Source organism: Terrapene carolina, unplaced genomic scaffold (assembly GCF_002925995.2).
Source record: "Terrapene carolina triunguis isolate 2854851 unplaced genomic scaffold, T_m_triunguis-2.0 Scaffold227, whole genome shotgun sequence".
NCBI lineage: Eukaryota > Metazoa > Chordata > Testudines > Emydidae > Terrapene > Terrapene triunguis.
In genome coordinates, this window is record NW_020664578.1 from 2,276,588 (window position 1) to 2,289,301 (window position 12,714).

The 12,714-nt window shown below is 53.9% G+C and overlaps 1 protein-coding gene across 1 annotated transcript; it reads right to left on the reverse strand.

The window, feature by feature from the left end:
- Positions 1-211: 211 nt before the first annotated feature.
- GLMP (glycosylated lysosomal membrane protein) lies at positions 212-7,786 on the reverse strand. Its single transcript, XM_024203455.3, has 6 exons — positions 7,689-7,786; positions 4,849-5,106; positions 4,092-4,292; positions 2,662-2,880; positions 1,526-1,803; positions 212-1,015 (listed from the first exon to the last, which is right to left on the reverse strand). Exons 1-6 carry the CDS (start codon positions 7,779-7,781, stop codon positions 847-849), a joined length of 1,218 nt encoding a protein of 405 aa, XP_024059223.1. The 5' UTR covers positions 7,782-7,786; the 3' UTR covers positions 212-846.
- Between the last annotated feature and the right edge of the window lie 4,928 nt (positions 7,787-12,714).

Here is a 12,714-nt window from a genome sequence, read left to right on the forward strand (position 1 = left end):
TGGTGACTTTACAAAACACTCAAGTGGTTGGCGTGTGCAGGGTGTAACTAGGCTGATCTGCTCACAAGCTGGTGATTTATACAGCAAAGGCCCCTTGCTTTCTGTGACCCAGCCTCTGAGGGAGAAGACGACTAGTGGTTTCTCCTTTTTAAAGAGACAGAAGATCATTTCTCCCAGTGGTGAACACAATCCCCCCCCGCCCCCCCTCGAGCCACAATCCCTCACCGGCTGGTTTAAAACAAGAGCAGCGATAAAACCAGAGGCTGGGTAGCACCTTGCAAAGTGCCCTATGGGAAGGTTCTGTGTTTGTGAACGCCGGGTCAGGCACGCTGATGGGTGGAGTGAAGGGAGACGCTAGACACTGGCCTAGAAACGGCTAATGTTTCTGACCCCCTAAGTGAGGCATTTCTTGGGCAGGCCCTGCTGGATCCCAGCCCTGCCCTGGAATGTATTCTAGAGCCCCCGTGGAGAACCTCAGTGCCAGATACTGCTTCTAAAAGACTTTTAGGGGGTAAGGGAGAAATGGATCACTCCATCCTCAAGGCAGACAGCCGAACAGTTATGAATACAGGGCGGGTCTCCTTCCCATCCCGCCCATGCCAAGCGCCGAAGAGCCAGGATCCAGGGTGCGGAGGTAGCACTGCAGGTCATTGCACTATTCCCCTCGGAGCCTGGAGTGACGAGGGGTCAGGGCCGTGGAGATAGAGAGAGAAGAGGACGCGTAACCGTGGCTATTAATAAATAAGTTTCCCAGGAGCAGCCACTTCAGGAGCCTTGGGGGAGCCCGAGGGTCCGGCGAGAGAACCCTGGCCGGCGCTAGCTGTTTCCGAGTCCTGCCCACGTCAGTCAGTTGATGGGCTCGTACTGGGAATGGCGCTTCCTCCGTGCGAACAGCACCACAAGGCTTCCCGCCAGCAGCAGCACCACGGGGGTGCCCAGGGCCACAACCACAATGGCCATCACGAGGGGAGAGAAGGCGTCTTTCGGGGGCGTGCCGAAGCCAAGCAAGGCAGACCTGGGGGAAGCAGGGAGCAAAGGAAGAGGCTAGCCAGCGATGAAGAGGCCAGTCTGGGCCAATCAGTGGAGTCCCATGGCCTCCTTCCTCCCACCAGTGGGGACAGAGGATGGCCTTGGGGCTAAGGCACTGGACTTGGGAGACCCGGGTTCAAAATCCTGCCTCTGCCCTGCAGGCCAGTCACTTCCCCTCTGTGCAGAGATAGTTGGGGGGAGTTTGAAGTAGCCCATGGCAGAGGACACAGGAAGCTACTTGGAGGGCAGGGAGAAATGGGGCTCAGTGACTGACCTTTCCAAGCCACAGGCCTGTCGGGAGGGGGAGTGGGGCAGCAGCAGCAGCCAACTACAGGGAGCCAAACAGAGGCCTTCAGCCAGGAGATCTCCAGGGCAGGGGCTGCACCCGTCCATGCACATGTGCAGCACCTAGCACTCTGCAGGGGTAGTGGGTAGAAGACGGGCGGGGAGATACCACTCAGACAGGCAGGGGGAGCAGAAGGAAGGTACCACTCACCAGCTCAGGTAGCCCTTCTCGGCGTAGACCTCCCCGTCCTCGCCGCCGAAGGAGATATTGATGGCGGCGATGTGGTGGCTGCGGCCCAGGCCCTCCCCGAAGTAGGCGTGCGCGATGCTGGGCCCCGGCAGCGTCCAGTTGGCTGTCTGCAGGGGGTGGTAGCGGCAGCGGATGGCGTTCTCCCGGCTGGCCTCCCTGGAGCCGTACGCCGTCGTCTTCCACTGGAAGAAGCTCGGGCCGATGCTGTCGTTGCGGGGCTCGGACACCAGCTGGGCCATCTGCCCCCACCCCGAGAGAGGGGAGAGAGCAACACGTTAAGAGGGCAGATGAAGCAAGGGCATGACGACCAACTGCTTTCACGCTGGAGCAGGGGAGCTGGGAGCCAGGACTCCTGTGGTCTGTCCCCAGCACTGGGAAGGAGCATGATCTAGTGGTTAGAGCAGGGGGGCTGAGAGCCAGGATTCCTTCCAGTGCCCAGGAAGGAACCCAGAGCACATTCTGCTGGTCAAAGTTGAGTGCCAGGAGCCAGGACTCCTGGGTTCCTTTCCCAGCTCTGGCACTGACTCAGCCAAGTGACTTCCCTTTCTCGTGCCTGGAATTCTCCCATACAAGCAGGCTCCTAAGGGAGGTTGTAGAAGCCATAAACAAAACACCGTGGGGACAAATATTAGGTGAAGGGCCCTTTGCTGACCTTAACATTTGAAGCTTAAGAATTAGAGCAGTCTGGAAAGTCTCCATCAAAGACAAAAATTCCAACCCAAACAAGCAATGTTTCTCAGGAAGTTTTGTTGTCCAACCAACCTGGACTTAAATCTGCGTGTCGTCCCCTGCCAATATCACAACCTCTTCAGGTCACTAGCACCATGCAGCACCAAGGGCCTCCACCTCTACCACTTGAGCTAAAGGAGGAACTCCACTCGCTGTCACTGGTAGTAGACTCTTATCCTCAATATATGCATCAGCCATTAGAATGGGACCCCCCCAACATGGGTCATATTCACTCCTGCTCCAGCCTCTTCCCTCCCCATTCTATTCTATATCGGCTCCTACATGGTGCCCATTACCGCGGGCTCCTAATCGGCCTCTTTCTAGGCAGCTAGATGGCTTTCAGCACCCTAGCGCCCCCTAGCCCTCACCTCAAAGATGGTGGGCGTGTACTCGTCATCAATGGACCGCACAGACTGCAGCCTCTTGTGCCCGCCTTTCTCCTCCACCGTGACCACCTCCAGCATGAAGCGAGAACTGTTGCCGCGCGGGGCCACGTTGTCCATGATGAACTCCACCTTGGAGCTGTTGGCGGTGTGCAGGAGGCGAGGGAGGGGGCCGTCCCGGCCACCCTGCTCGTAGGCAGTCACCTGGAGGCAGAGGCATGAGAGGAATAGCAGTCCAGGACTCAGAACTCACGGGGTCTGCTCCCAGCGCGGCCACTGACCTGCTGAGTAATCTTGGGCAAGTCACTTCCCCTCTTTATGCCTCAGTTTCCCCCCACACCCTCCCTTGTCCATTGAGGTTGTCAGCTCTTCCAGGCAGGGACTGCCTCGTGTCTGTGCAGCACCCAGCACTAGGTGGGTACCCAGTGCTGCTGTAACACTTGTGTTACAGCAAGGATATGGGGGACTCGTCACGACACCCCTTATAACTCCATACGCCCTACAGCAACCAGAAGGAGCCTACGGCGATGAAACTGTGCCAGATTATCCAGCCCAGCGGCGTTACCATTGGAATAACAATGCGCCTCAGGCCCTGGAGGATTCGCCATCCCTTGCAGCCTTTAACTCAAGCCTGGATGTCTTTCTTAAGGAGACACACTAGCTCCCCGAGAAGTTATGGGCTGGATGCAGGAATTGCTGGGCAAGGTTCTCTGGCTTGTGTTCTACAGGAGGTTCGACCAGAGGATCAGAATGGCCCCTTCTCACCTTAATCTATGAACCTTACGAACCTTCTCCAAACAGTCCTGGGGGCTGAGAGAAGGTCAGAGAAACCATTGGGTCTTGCTGGGCCACTGGGGAACCAGTGAGGAGTGGCCCATCCTCTGGGGAACACTCTCACGCTACAGCACAGGAGACTGGGAGCCAGGACTCCGGGGTTCTATTCCCAGAGGGCTAGAATGGGGGGGTGGCTTCTGGTAGTCGTGCAGCAGGTCCCAAAGCAGCCCCGCCTAACCATGGCCCTGCTGTAAGCTCAGAGAAGAGGCCCTTTCCCCTACTTGATCAGGAAGAGGTGAGGGGAAGGGTATATATGTGGCGGAGGGGGAAGAATGCTGTTTGGGGAATGCCAACAGGGCTGGGGAGGGGACCAGAGAACCAGCACAGGACAGGGAGAGGGTCAACAGCAACAGAGGAGAGGCAGCTGAGAGCCCGGCAGGGGGCTAGAGGGGTGCATGGAGGGTGTGTAGCATATAGCCAATGGCACAGGGGGTATAGCCAAGAAGGCCCAAGGGGCCCCAATTCAGAGCTCCTGGGAAGCCTCCATCAGTTTCAGTGGGCATTGGGTCACACCCTTGGACGGCTAGCAGCAACAGACTCCTCTCCTGGGAAGGAAGTGGGGCGGGGCAGGGCTGCCTCACCTGGAAGGAGATGGTGCCATTGTGGAAGGCCCCCCCAGGGTCCGAGGTGTCCACCCCCTGGAACTTAGCCGTGAGGGCCGTCTGGTTCACGGTGTGGTTCACACTCTGCCAGGAGAAGCCAGCCAGGTCGTAGGGGGGGTAGAACGGCTCCTCCTGCCCCTTGGAGAGGGCCGACACGTTGGCCCCGTTGTACTCGAACACCTGGAAGCAGGAGGGAGAGGGGCCTCAATTTGAATTGGAAGAGACTTTAAACACACTCCCCCCATGCACGTGCATACTTGACCCCAGTCCCTTGGCAATGCAGGGCACCATGCATGTTCCACCTATTTCCTCTGACTACTGAGGGAGGCACCTTCCATTGCAAACCCCTCCCCCTCCTTTCATCCCACCTGCATGCTCACTGGGGCTTGTTGCCCCCCCAGGAAGGAGCTGCCTCCTGCCAGAAGTTTAAAGGCACAGCACACAGGCTAAGAGGCAGCATAGTTTCCCCAACTTGCAACCACAGCAGGGTTCCCACCCCAAGGGAAGTGGTGGGCACCCTCCCTCCCCCCCGGGGAAGCAGATAGGGGACAGCACACTGGAGAAGGCTGCATAGGGACAGCCCCACATCAGGCAGCAAATGGGCACGAACAGAGGGCTGCCAGATGCCCTATGTGGCAGTGCTGAATGCCATTTTCTAGGACCAGCTGTGCCAGGAGGTAAGCAGGTGGCTCCTTTGGCTCTGACCCAGCCTCTCCCCCCCACCGCCGCCCCTGACCTTGGTGAAGACGACAGCGGTGGAGTAGACAACGCTGCCGGGCGGCTCGACCCAGATGGCCCCGGCGGGGGAGGCCGAGAGGAGCTTGGTCCAGTTGACGCGCAGGGCGCTGCTCTCGCTCCGGGTGTAGAGCAGCAGCACGGTGGGCGCCCCGATGCTGCTCCACACGTAGTGCAGGGTGTTGTTCCGGCCCACGGCCCGCACGTGCAGGAGGTTGGCGGAGGAGCTGTTCGAGCCGGGGATGGACTGCAGGGTTACCTAGGTGGTGGGAGGCAGACAGCGGGCAGGGCATTAGTCACACACACAGACCGTTCCTGAGCGCATGAGACTCCGCTCAGCCCGTGCCCTGCTGGGCAGTGGCAGGACAAGCTTAGACCAGGATTGTCAGCCTTGGACTCCTTAGGGTCACTGGGGATCTGGAGCTCTGCATTATATTGGCCCATTAGGGTCCCAGACAGGTAAAGGCAGCCTATTACCACAGCATCTAGGCCTGAAAAACCTTTGCTGTGAGGTAGCGAAGTAGCCACCCTTTTACAGATGAGGGGGAAAATGAGGCCCAGCGAGACTAAGCGGCTTGCCTGATATCACACAAGGAGTCTGGGGCCGAGTTGGGAACTGCGCCCAGGTCTCCCAAACCAGAGGCTCACCCCTAACAACTAGGCCACCCTTCCCCGACAGATAGGGCTTCACCTCCTCTCCTCCTACAGGAACGAGGTACAATTTCATAGTCACACACACAACTGCATTTTGAATACAATAGACCCCACAGGTACTAAACCCAGTTCGAGAAGGTGTCTCCTAATTGCATCAGGTTTGCGCCAGATATCGTCAGTCTGGCACACAAGGCTCCAGATGTTAAGAGTTGGAAGAGACCCATCGAATCATCCAAGCCATCTAGACAGAGCTCCCATCATCAAGCAGCCTCTGGTTTTGTTGTGTGCTTCACTTCGGCTAAAGTATCTGACCAAAAGGAGCAGAATTTCAATAACCAAGGGAAGGGAAGGACATCGATTTTCAGTTTTTTTCTGATGCCGGGGAAATGGGAGAATCAAGAGGTTTGCGGCTGGTCTTGCTTCAATGCTCTGATTACACGGGACAGACGACAAACACCCCCCAGGCATAACATAAAAGCCTTGTCGAAACCCACAAAAGAGTTGTACCACTTCACCTATCCCAGGATAGCTGAAGCCATACAAGTGTGGACGCGGCATACCAATATAAATGGGATGATGTCTAACTATTCCTCTAAGGGAAGGGAAAATAGGTGATACCAGTACAAGGCACCTCTACACCAGTATAACTGCAGCCACACTGGGAGGGTTGTACTGGTAGAACTATATTGCGAACCAAAAAAAAATATCAAGTTAAAATAAAATCACACCCCTAACCGAGTTCTATTGGGACAAGCACGGTGGTTTCATAGACCCACAGAAACGTAGGGCTGGAAGGGATCTCAAGGGGTGATCTAGTTCATCCCCACCCCCCAAGGCAGGACGGGGTAGAGCAGATCTAAGACGAGGTTTCCCTTCTTCCAAGCGATATCAAAACTAAAAAGGAAAGTCCCAAGGAGCCAGAGCGCTTTGCAGAAGCCCCACAGTTGCTAGCCTGGAGCCTGCAGGCTTAGAAAGGAACCAGCTCAGCAGTTCCACTTCCTGCTTCGAAAGGGCATGTCAGGGGAAGACGGAAACTCTCTATAAGCAAGAGTCATTCCCCTGTGAGTCACCCAGTGAGAGGCCGGCTGGGGAGAGCAAACTGCTGTTGACAACCAGGAGGGCGCTGGGAGGAGAGGGGGCTTATAGCTGGCCTTAACAAGGAGGAGTGGGGGGTTAGTCATGAACTCAAGGAGGAGTGGGGGGTTAGTCATGAACTACACACAGGGGGGAGGGATAGCTCAGTGGTTTGAGCATTGGCCTGCTAAACCCAGGGTTGTGAGTTCAGTCCTTGAAGGTGCCACTTAGGGATCTGGGCAAAAATCAGTACTTGGTCCTGCTGGTAAAGGCAGGGGGCTGGACTCGATGACCTTTCAGGTCCCTTCCACTTCTATGAGATAAATAAATAAGATATGGAGATATACCTATAACTAATATGCCCCAAGAACAGGCCCTCCAGACACTTGTAGGACAAGCTCCCCCCAGCACTCACTGCCATATTGAGCGCATCTGCTGGGACCCCCCCCCCCCCCCCCCCCCCCCCCCCCGGCGGCCCCCCCCCCGGCCCCCCCCCCCCCCCACTAGGGGCCGACAGGGGTCTGCCTGAGCCAGGCATTCCCTGCCCTCTCTCTGCTGGTCATCCCCCCCCCGGGACACCCTCAATTATTACTGACCAGGCCCCCATGCGGTGCCATTCGCAGGGTTCTGAGCCCCCCACTATTTCTTCAAGCTGCTTGTTTGGGGCTGCCAAGCGACAGGCCTCTGGTTTAGGTCACTCCCCGGCTTGTCCCTGGCCGGGCTGTAGGGAAGGAGCATTAGTAGCAGCTGGGCCAGGGTAAGACTCCAGCCCTCCTCCCCAGAGCAGAACAGCTTGTTCCCCTTACGGGACTCGGCGGAGGTTGCAGCAAGGAGGGCAGGGCGAGGCGATTGCACAGAGAGAAACACCTCAGCCAACAACCTCGGGGGGAGGCAGGTCGGGCTGATTGAATGAATCCCATCAGCCCCCCCGCCTGCCAAGCCAAGCACTGGCCAGATCCCCGCCTGCCCGGTCTCTGCCTAGCCCCCCAAGGCTGAGCGAGCCCCGCTTGGCACGGATGTCCCCCGGGGGCCAGACCCCGGACGCATGAAGCGGCTACAGCCACGAAACCTGCATCTGTAGCAACCCCCCCAGGTCCCCCCCCCGCCGCTCACCTTCCTCCGATAGCCCGCCGCGTCCCCCAGCAGGCAGGAGACACTCGCCAGCAGCCACAGGCCAGGGAGTAGCAAGCGACTTCCCTCCAGCATGTTGGCTACTGTGTTGCAACTCACGTGCGCCTGCCCGGCTTAAAGGGGCAGGGCGGTCTGCTCTTAAAGGAGAGGACGGCTCTTAAAGGAGCCGCAGCCTGAAAAGAGGGGAGGGGGAGGGGGAGGGAAAGAGGAGGATGTAGCCCAGTGGCGCTCAAACTTTGGTCCTGGTGACCCCTTTCACCAGGAGTGCGACCCCCCCTTTATAAATTAAAAACACTTTTTTAATATATTTAACACCATTATACATGCTGGAGGCAAAGCGGGTTTGGGGGAGAGGTTGACAGCTCGCGACCCCCCATGTAATAACCTCCCGACCCCCCTGAGGGGTCCTGACCCGCAGTTTGAGAACCCTTGATGTAGCCCGAACGAGGCTGTTCTCACAGCTCACTCGCATACTCGATCTGGCGTTTATTCGACATCTGTCATCCCAAAGCGCTTTGATCCAGCTTGCTAGGGCTCTGAGCCTGGGCTCAATCCACCCGCGGGTGCAGCAGCCAGCCTGCCTCCCACAAGGCCCAAGATCTAGGCCTACATGAGTATGTCTACACTGCATCGTAAATCCGGGTCTGGGGACCCGAGCTTGTGGACTGGGTGTTTCCAAGACCACACTTGAGCATCCGCACTGCCTTGTAAACCTGGGCTTACAGCGGCTGGACCTGGGTCTCATGACCGTGCTACTGCATCCACACTGCACTACGCAGAGCTCCTGACTCAGGTCTGCAGCTCAAGCTCCATCCACGCTGCAAAATGACAGGGCTCGGATCCGAGTCACAGCAGGACTTGGGCTCTTGCTGATTGGAGTCAGACTGATTTGTTTGCAGAAGGAAGGGCGGGGGGGCTTTGGCTCAAACCTGAGTCAGAGCCCAGGCTTAGTGTGCCATGTAGCCATACCCTGTATATCTGCAGGGATCACTCCCCCCACAGCTGAAATGCAGCCACCTCTGGGCTGGAACACCACAGCTGTGCCATGTACAGGTGGCAAAAGACAAGCACACTGACTTTGCTGCCATGCATACCTTCTGTTAAGATTTCCATGGCAGAAACTCAGTAGCTGCAGCACAAATAGAGGGTGAGTTGTGAAGCAGTTAATACGACCTTTATTGGGAGAAGGGGGGACTTAGTTTCTCTAACAACTTCCCACATCTCCCCTTTCAATGGTCTCGCATTACCATGACCTATTATGTATTATTGGCATTGCAGCAGTGCTTAGGAGCCTCAGCTATGGAGCCTACCCCATGTGCAAGGTGCTGTACAAACACAGAACAAAAAGACGGTCCCTGCCCAAAGAGCTTCCAATCTAAGTATAAGGCAAGAGACCCCAGGTAAACACAGCCTGACAGGGGAGCACAAGGAAACAATGAGACAAGGTCACAGTGGTGGGCAGTGGTCTCAGGCCACCAGCCACCTATTCATTGTCAAGGCATAACAGCAAAGGAATCTCTGTAGATCAGCTTCTCTACGGGAACGCGAGGACTGTTCTACTCAGCTTCATGCACAGACACCACCATTTTGTCTGCACACAGACGTAGCCCCGATTTAACTGAAACTGATGCAAGCTAAACTGCTCTTAGCGAGGTGTAAACTGACTTAGGTATGCCCACATGGGCGTTTGCATTGGTTTAGCTACATCATTTTTTAAATTATAGTTAAATGGGTGCAACTTATGTCTGCTCTATTCTACAGAGGTTCTTATACCACACTCATCATCCCCTTACCTACACGTGTTGCTTAGTGCACTAAGGCCTACGTTCTGGTTGCAGGAACTTTAGCCTAGATCCTCAGAGGTAGTTGAGAAGATCTGGATGACCTTTAAAACTAGAGTAATAGAAATGGGATGAAATTTAAGAGTGCAAAGGCATGCACTAGGAACTAACAAGAAGAATTTTCGCTATAAGCTGGGGACTTATCAATTGGAGGCAACAGAGGAGGAGAAAGACCTGGGTGTATTGGTTGCTCACAGGATGACTAGGAGCCAGCAATGTGATGCGGCTGTGAAAAGGGCTAATGCAGTCCTAGAAAGTATCAGGGGAGGTATTTCCAGTAGAGACAGAGAAGTGTTAGTACTATTAAACAAGGCCCCGAGGAGACCTCATCTGGAATAGCGTGTGCAGTTCCGGTCTCCCATGTTTAAGAAAGATGAATTCAAACTGGAGCAGGTGCAGAGAAGGGCGACTAGGATGATCCGAGGAATGGAAAACCTGCCTTATGAGAGGAGACTCAAAGCGCTTGGCTTGTTCAGTCTAATCAAAAGAAGGCTGAGTGGAGATACGATTGCTCCTCATAAATACATCAGAGGGATAAATACCATGGAGGGAGAGGAGTTATTTAAGTTAAGACCAATGTGGACACAAGAACAAATGGATATAAACTGGCCATCAACAAGTTTAGGCTTGAACTTAGATGAAGGTTTCTAACCATCACAGGAGTGAGGTTCTGGAACAGCCTCAGAAGGCGAGCAGGAGGGGGAACCTAATTGGCTTCAAGACTGAGCTTGGTAAGTTTATGGTGGTGATGGTATGATGAGACTGGCTACAATGATATGTAGCCGATCTGTGACTGCTAGCAGCAGCTATCTCCAATGGCTGGTGATGGGACACTAGATGGGGAGGGCTTTGAGTTACGACAGAGAATTGTTTTCCAAGTGTCTGGCTGGTGGGTCTTGCCTATATGCTCAGGGTCTAACTTATCACCATGTTGTGGAGTAGGGAGGAATTTTCCCCTGGGTCAGATTGGCAGAGACCCTGGTTTTTTTCACCTGTCTCTGCAGCATGGGGCCCGGGTCACTTGCACATTTAAACTAGTGTAAATGGTGAACGCTCTGTAACTTGAAGTCTTTGAATCATGATTTGAAGATGTCAGTAACTGAGCCAGAGGTTAGAGGTCTATTACAGGAGTGGCTGGGTGATGTTCTGTGGCCTGCAACGTACAGCAGCTCAGATTAGCTGAACATGATGGTCCCTTCTGGCTTTAAAGTCTATGAGTGAATGGGAAAAAAAGACAGTTTTAGCCCTGAGCAGCCTCCTCTCCCTCTGCTGCCTTTAACTTGGATCTTGTGTGCCCCATCCAAAGAAAAGAGAGAGCATATTAACACTTCTGACAATGTAATCCCCCTTCTCTTGACATGCTTCAAGCACACTGTCACACATGCTGCTCAGAGACTTTGGCTGTAAGTGAAGGAGAAAGGGAGGTTTTAAGGTGAAATTTAAAGAAGGAAAGGGAGTCAGTCTTGGAAAGGAGAAGGGGAGGGTTAGATGGATGGGAAAGTACAAGAACACCCTGCAGCTGTGCAAAGGGGAGACGCAGAGGTGTGTGGAGATGGATTTGAGATTAAGGGGAGACAGAAAGAAGTCAGAGGGCTGGGTGGAGCAAGCCCATGGAGAGATGGGAATTAGATTTGGAAGTGGACAGGAAACTCAGCTTCTTGCAGCTGGGAAATCCACCTGGAATATTCTGGACCCTCCTGTAGTTTAGAGATGTATGGTGTCAAATCCCTAAAGATGGGACCCAGAAAGCGGACATCAGGCCCGGTCTGCTTTCAATATATTTGTATTGGCACAGCATGATCCAGCACCAGGTTGACACACTAAACATGGTAGCTAAGGAAGCACAGACCCCATCAGGTTGCCTGAAATTGAGTAAACCGTTCAACAAGCATTAAATACACACACATACACCCAGGAAATACACCTCATGCGGATTTGAAAATCATTTCAGAGACCCTGTAAATTGTGGGTAACGAGAAGAGGGCACAGATCACAGCCATGGCCTGGCCACATAGCACAGGGAGCGTGTCAGGATGTGGTTCAAGGGGAGCAGTGAAGCCTAGCACATGCAGTTCCTAAGCTGGTGTTAATACACATGCATGGATGGGGTTGCGAGCATGGAATTCTTAGTCCCTTCCTGTGAAGTGCTGCTCCCTTAAAATACACTTTGGAGGATTTCAGAGCACATTACAGGGAATATATTAAGCCTCAGAATCTCCACCGCAATGGAAGTATTACCCCCTGGAGAAACTGAGGCACAGAAAAGTGAAGGGACTTACCCCAGGTCACAAGTCTGTGGTAGAGTTGGGAATAGAACCCAGCAGCCCTGATTTCAGGATCCCTTTGCTCTAAAATGCAAACCATACCCCCGGGTCTCTACATTGGTGGATTTACATCAGTGTCACGCAAGCACAAACCTGAGGTTTTTTTCAAATAAAAGCTCCAACCTAAGGTGGCTATTTGAAGTTTCAGGTACTATACATCAACTTTCAGAGGGATAGCTGTGTTAGTGTGTATCAGCAAAAACAACAAGGAGTCCTTGTGGCACCTTAGAAACTAACAAATTTGTTTGGGCATAAGCAATTATATAATTTTCATATAGCCCACAAAAGCTTACGCCCAAATAAATCTGTTAGTCTCTAAGGTGCCACAAGGACTCCTCGTTGTTTATACATCAACTTTGTTAACTATTTACACTATAGGTGGCAGGTAATTTATTCCCCTTGGACTAATCCATTTTAGTGCAAGTGGGAGAAGGGTGCTCCCAAATCTTGAACAGCCCCACCTCCAGCATTCAGACAAGGCAGACTTAAATCTACCAACTAGCCCCAGCCCTATTTCAGTAGCCAAGCTTTGGTGCTCCCATGCAGGGGCAACGGGCAGAATGATCTCTCAAAGATGTGCAGCTCAGGGCACCACTCAAACCCAAAGTCTCAGGGAATGAAGTGATAGGCGAGTGGAAGCCGATGGGGCAGAATTCTTCCTTACCTGCTTTTGGATCTGCACAGTGAAGTTACTTAAGCCACGGGAGCCAAAGGAGGACAAATCTAAATATGTTCAAGGTATCAAAGTATTCAGTTAAACGATCGTAACACTGCCCTATAAGGACACCCTGAAGGAACAGTCTTGACTATAGTTACTGCAGAGGGTCACTGCAGGGCAGAGTT

Bases quoted from the DNA above. Each gene is read 5' to 3' on its own strand.
- GLMP (XM_024203455.3), bottom strand. From the start codon at position 7,781: ATGCTGGAGGGAAGTCGCTTGCTACTCCCTGGCCTGTGGCTGCTGGCG. The intron at 1,804-2,661 runs GTGAGGGCTAGG...GGGTGGGGGCAG, and splicing joins ACACGCCCACCATCTTTGAG to ATGGCCCAGCTGGTGTCCGA. The intron at 1,016-1,525 runs GTGAGTGGTACC...TGCTTCCCCCAG, and splicing joins GAGAAGGGCTACCTGAGCTG to GTCTGCCTTGCTTGGCTTCG.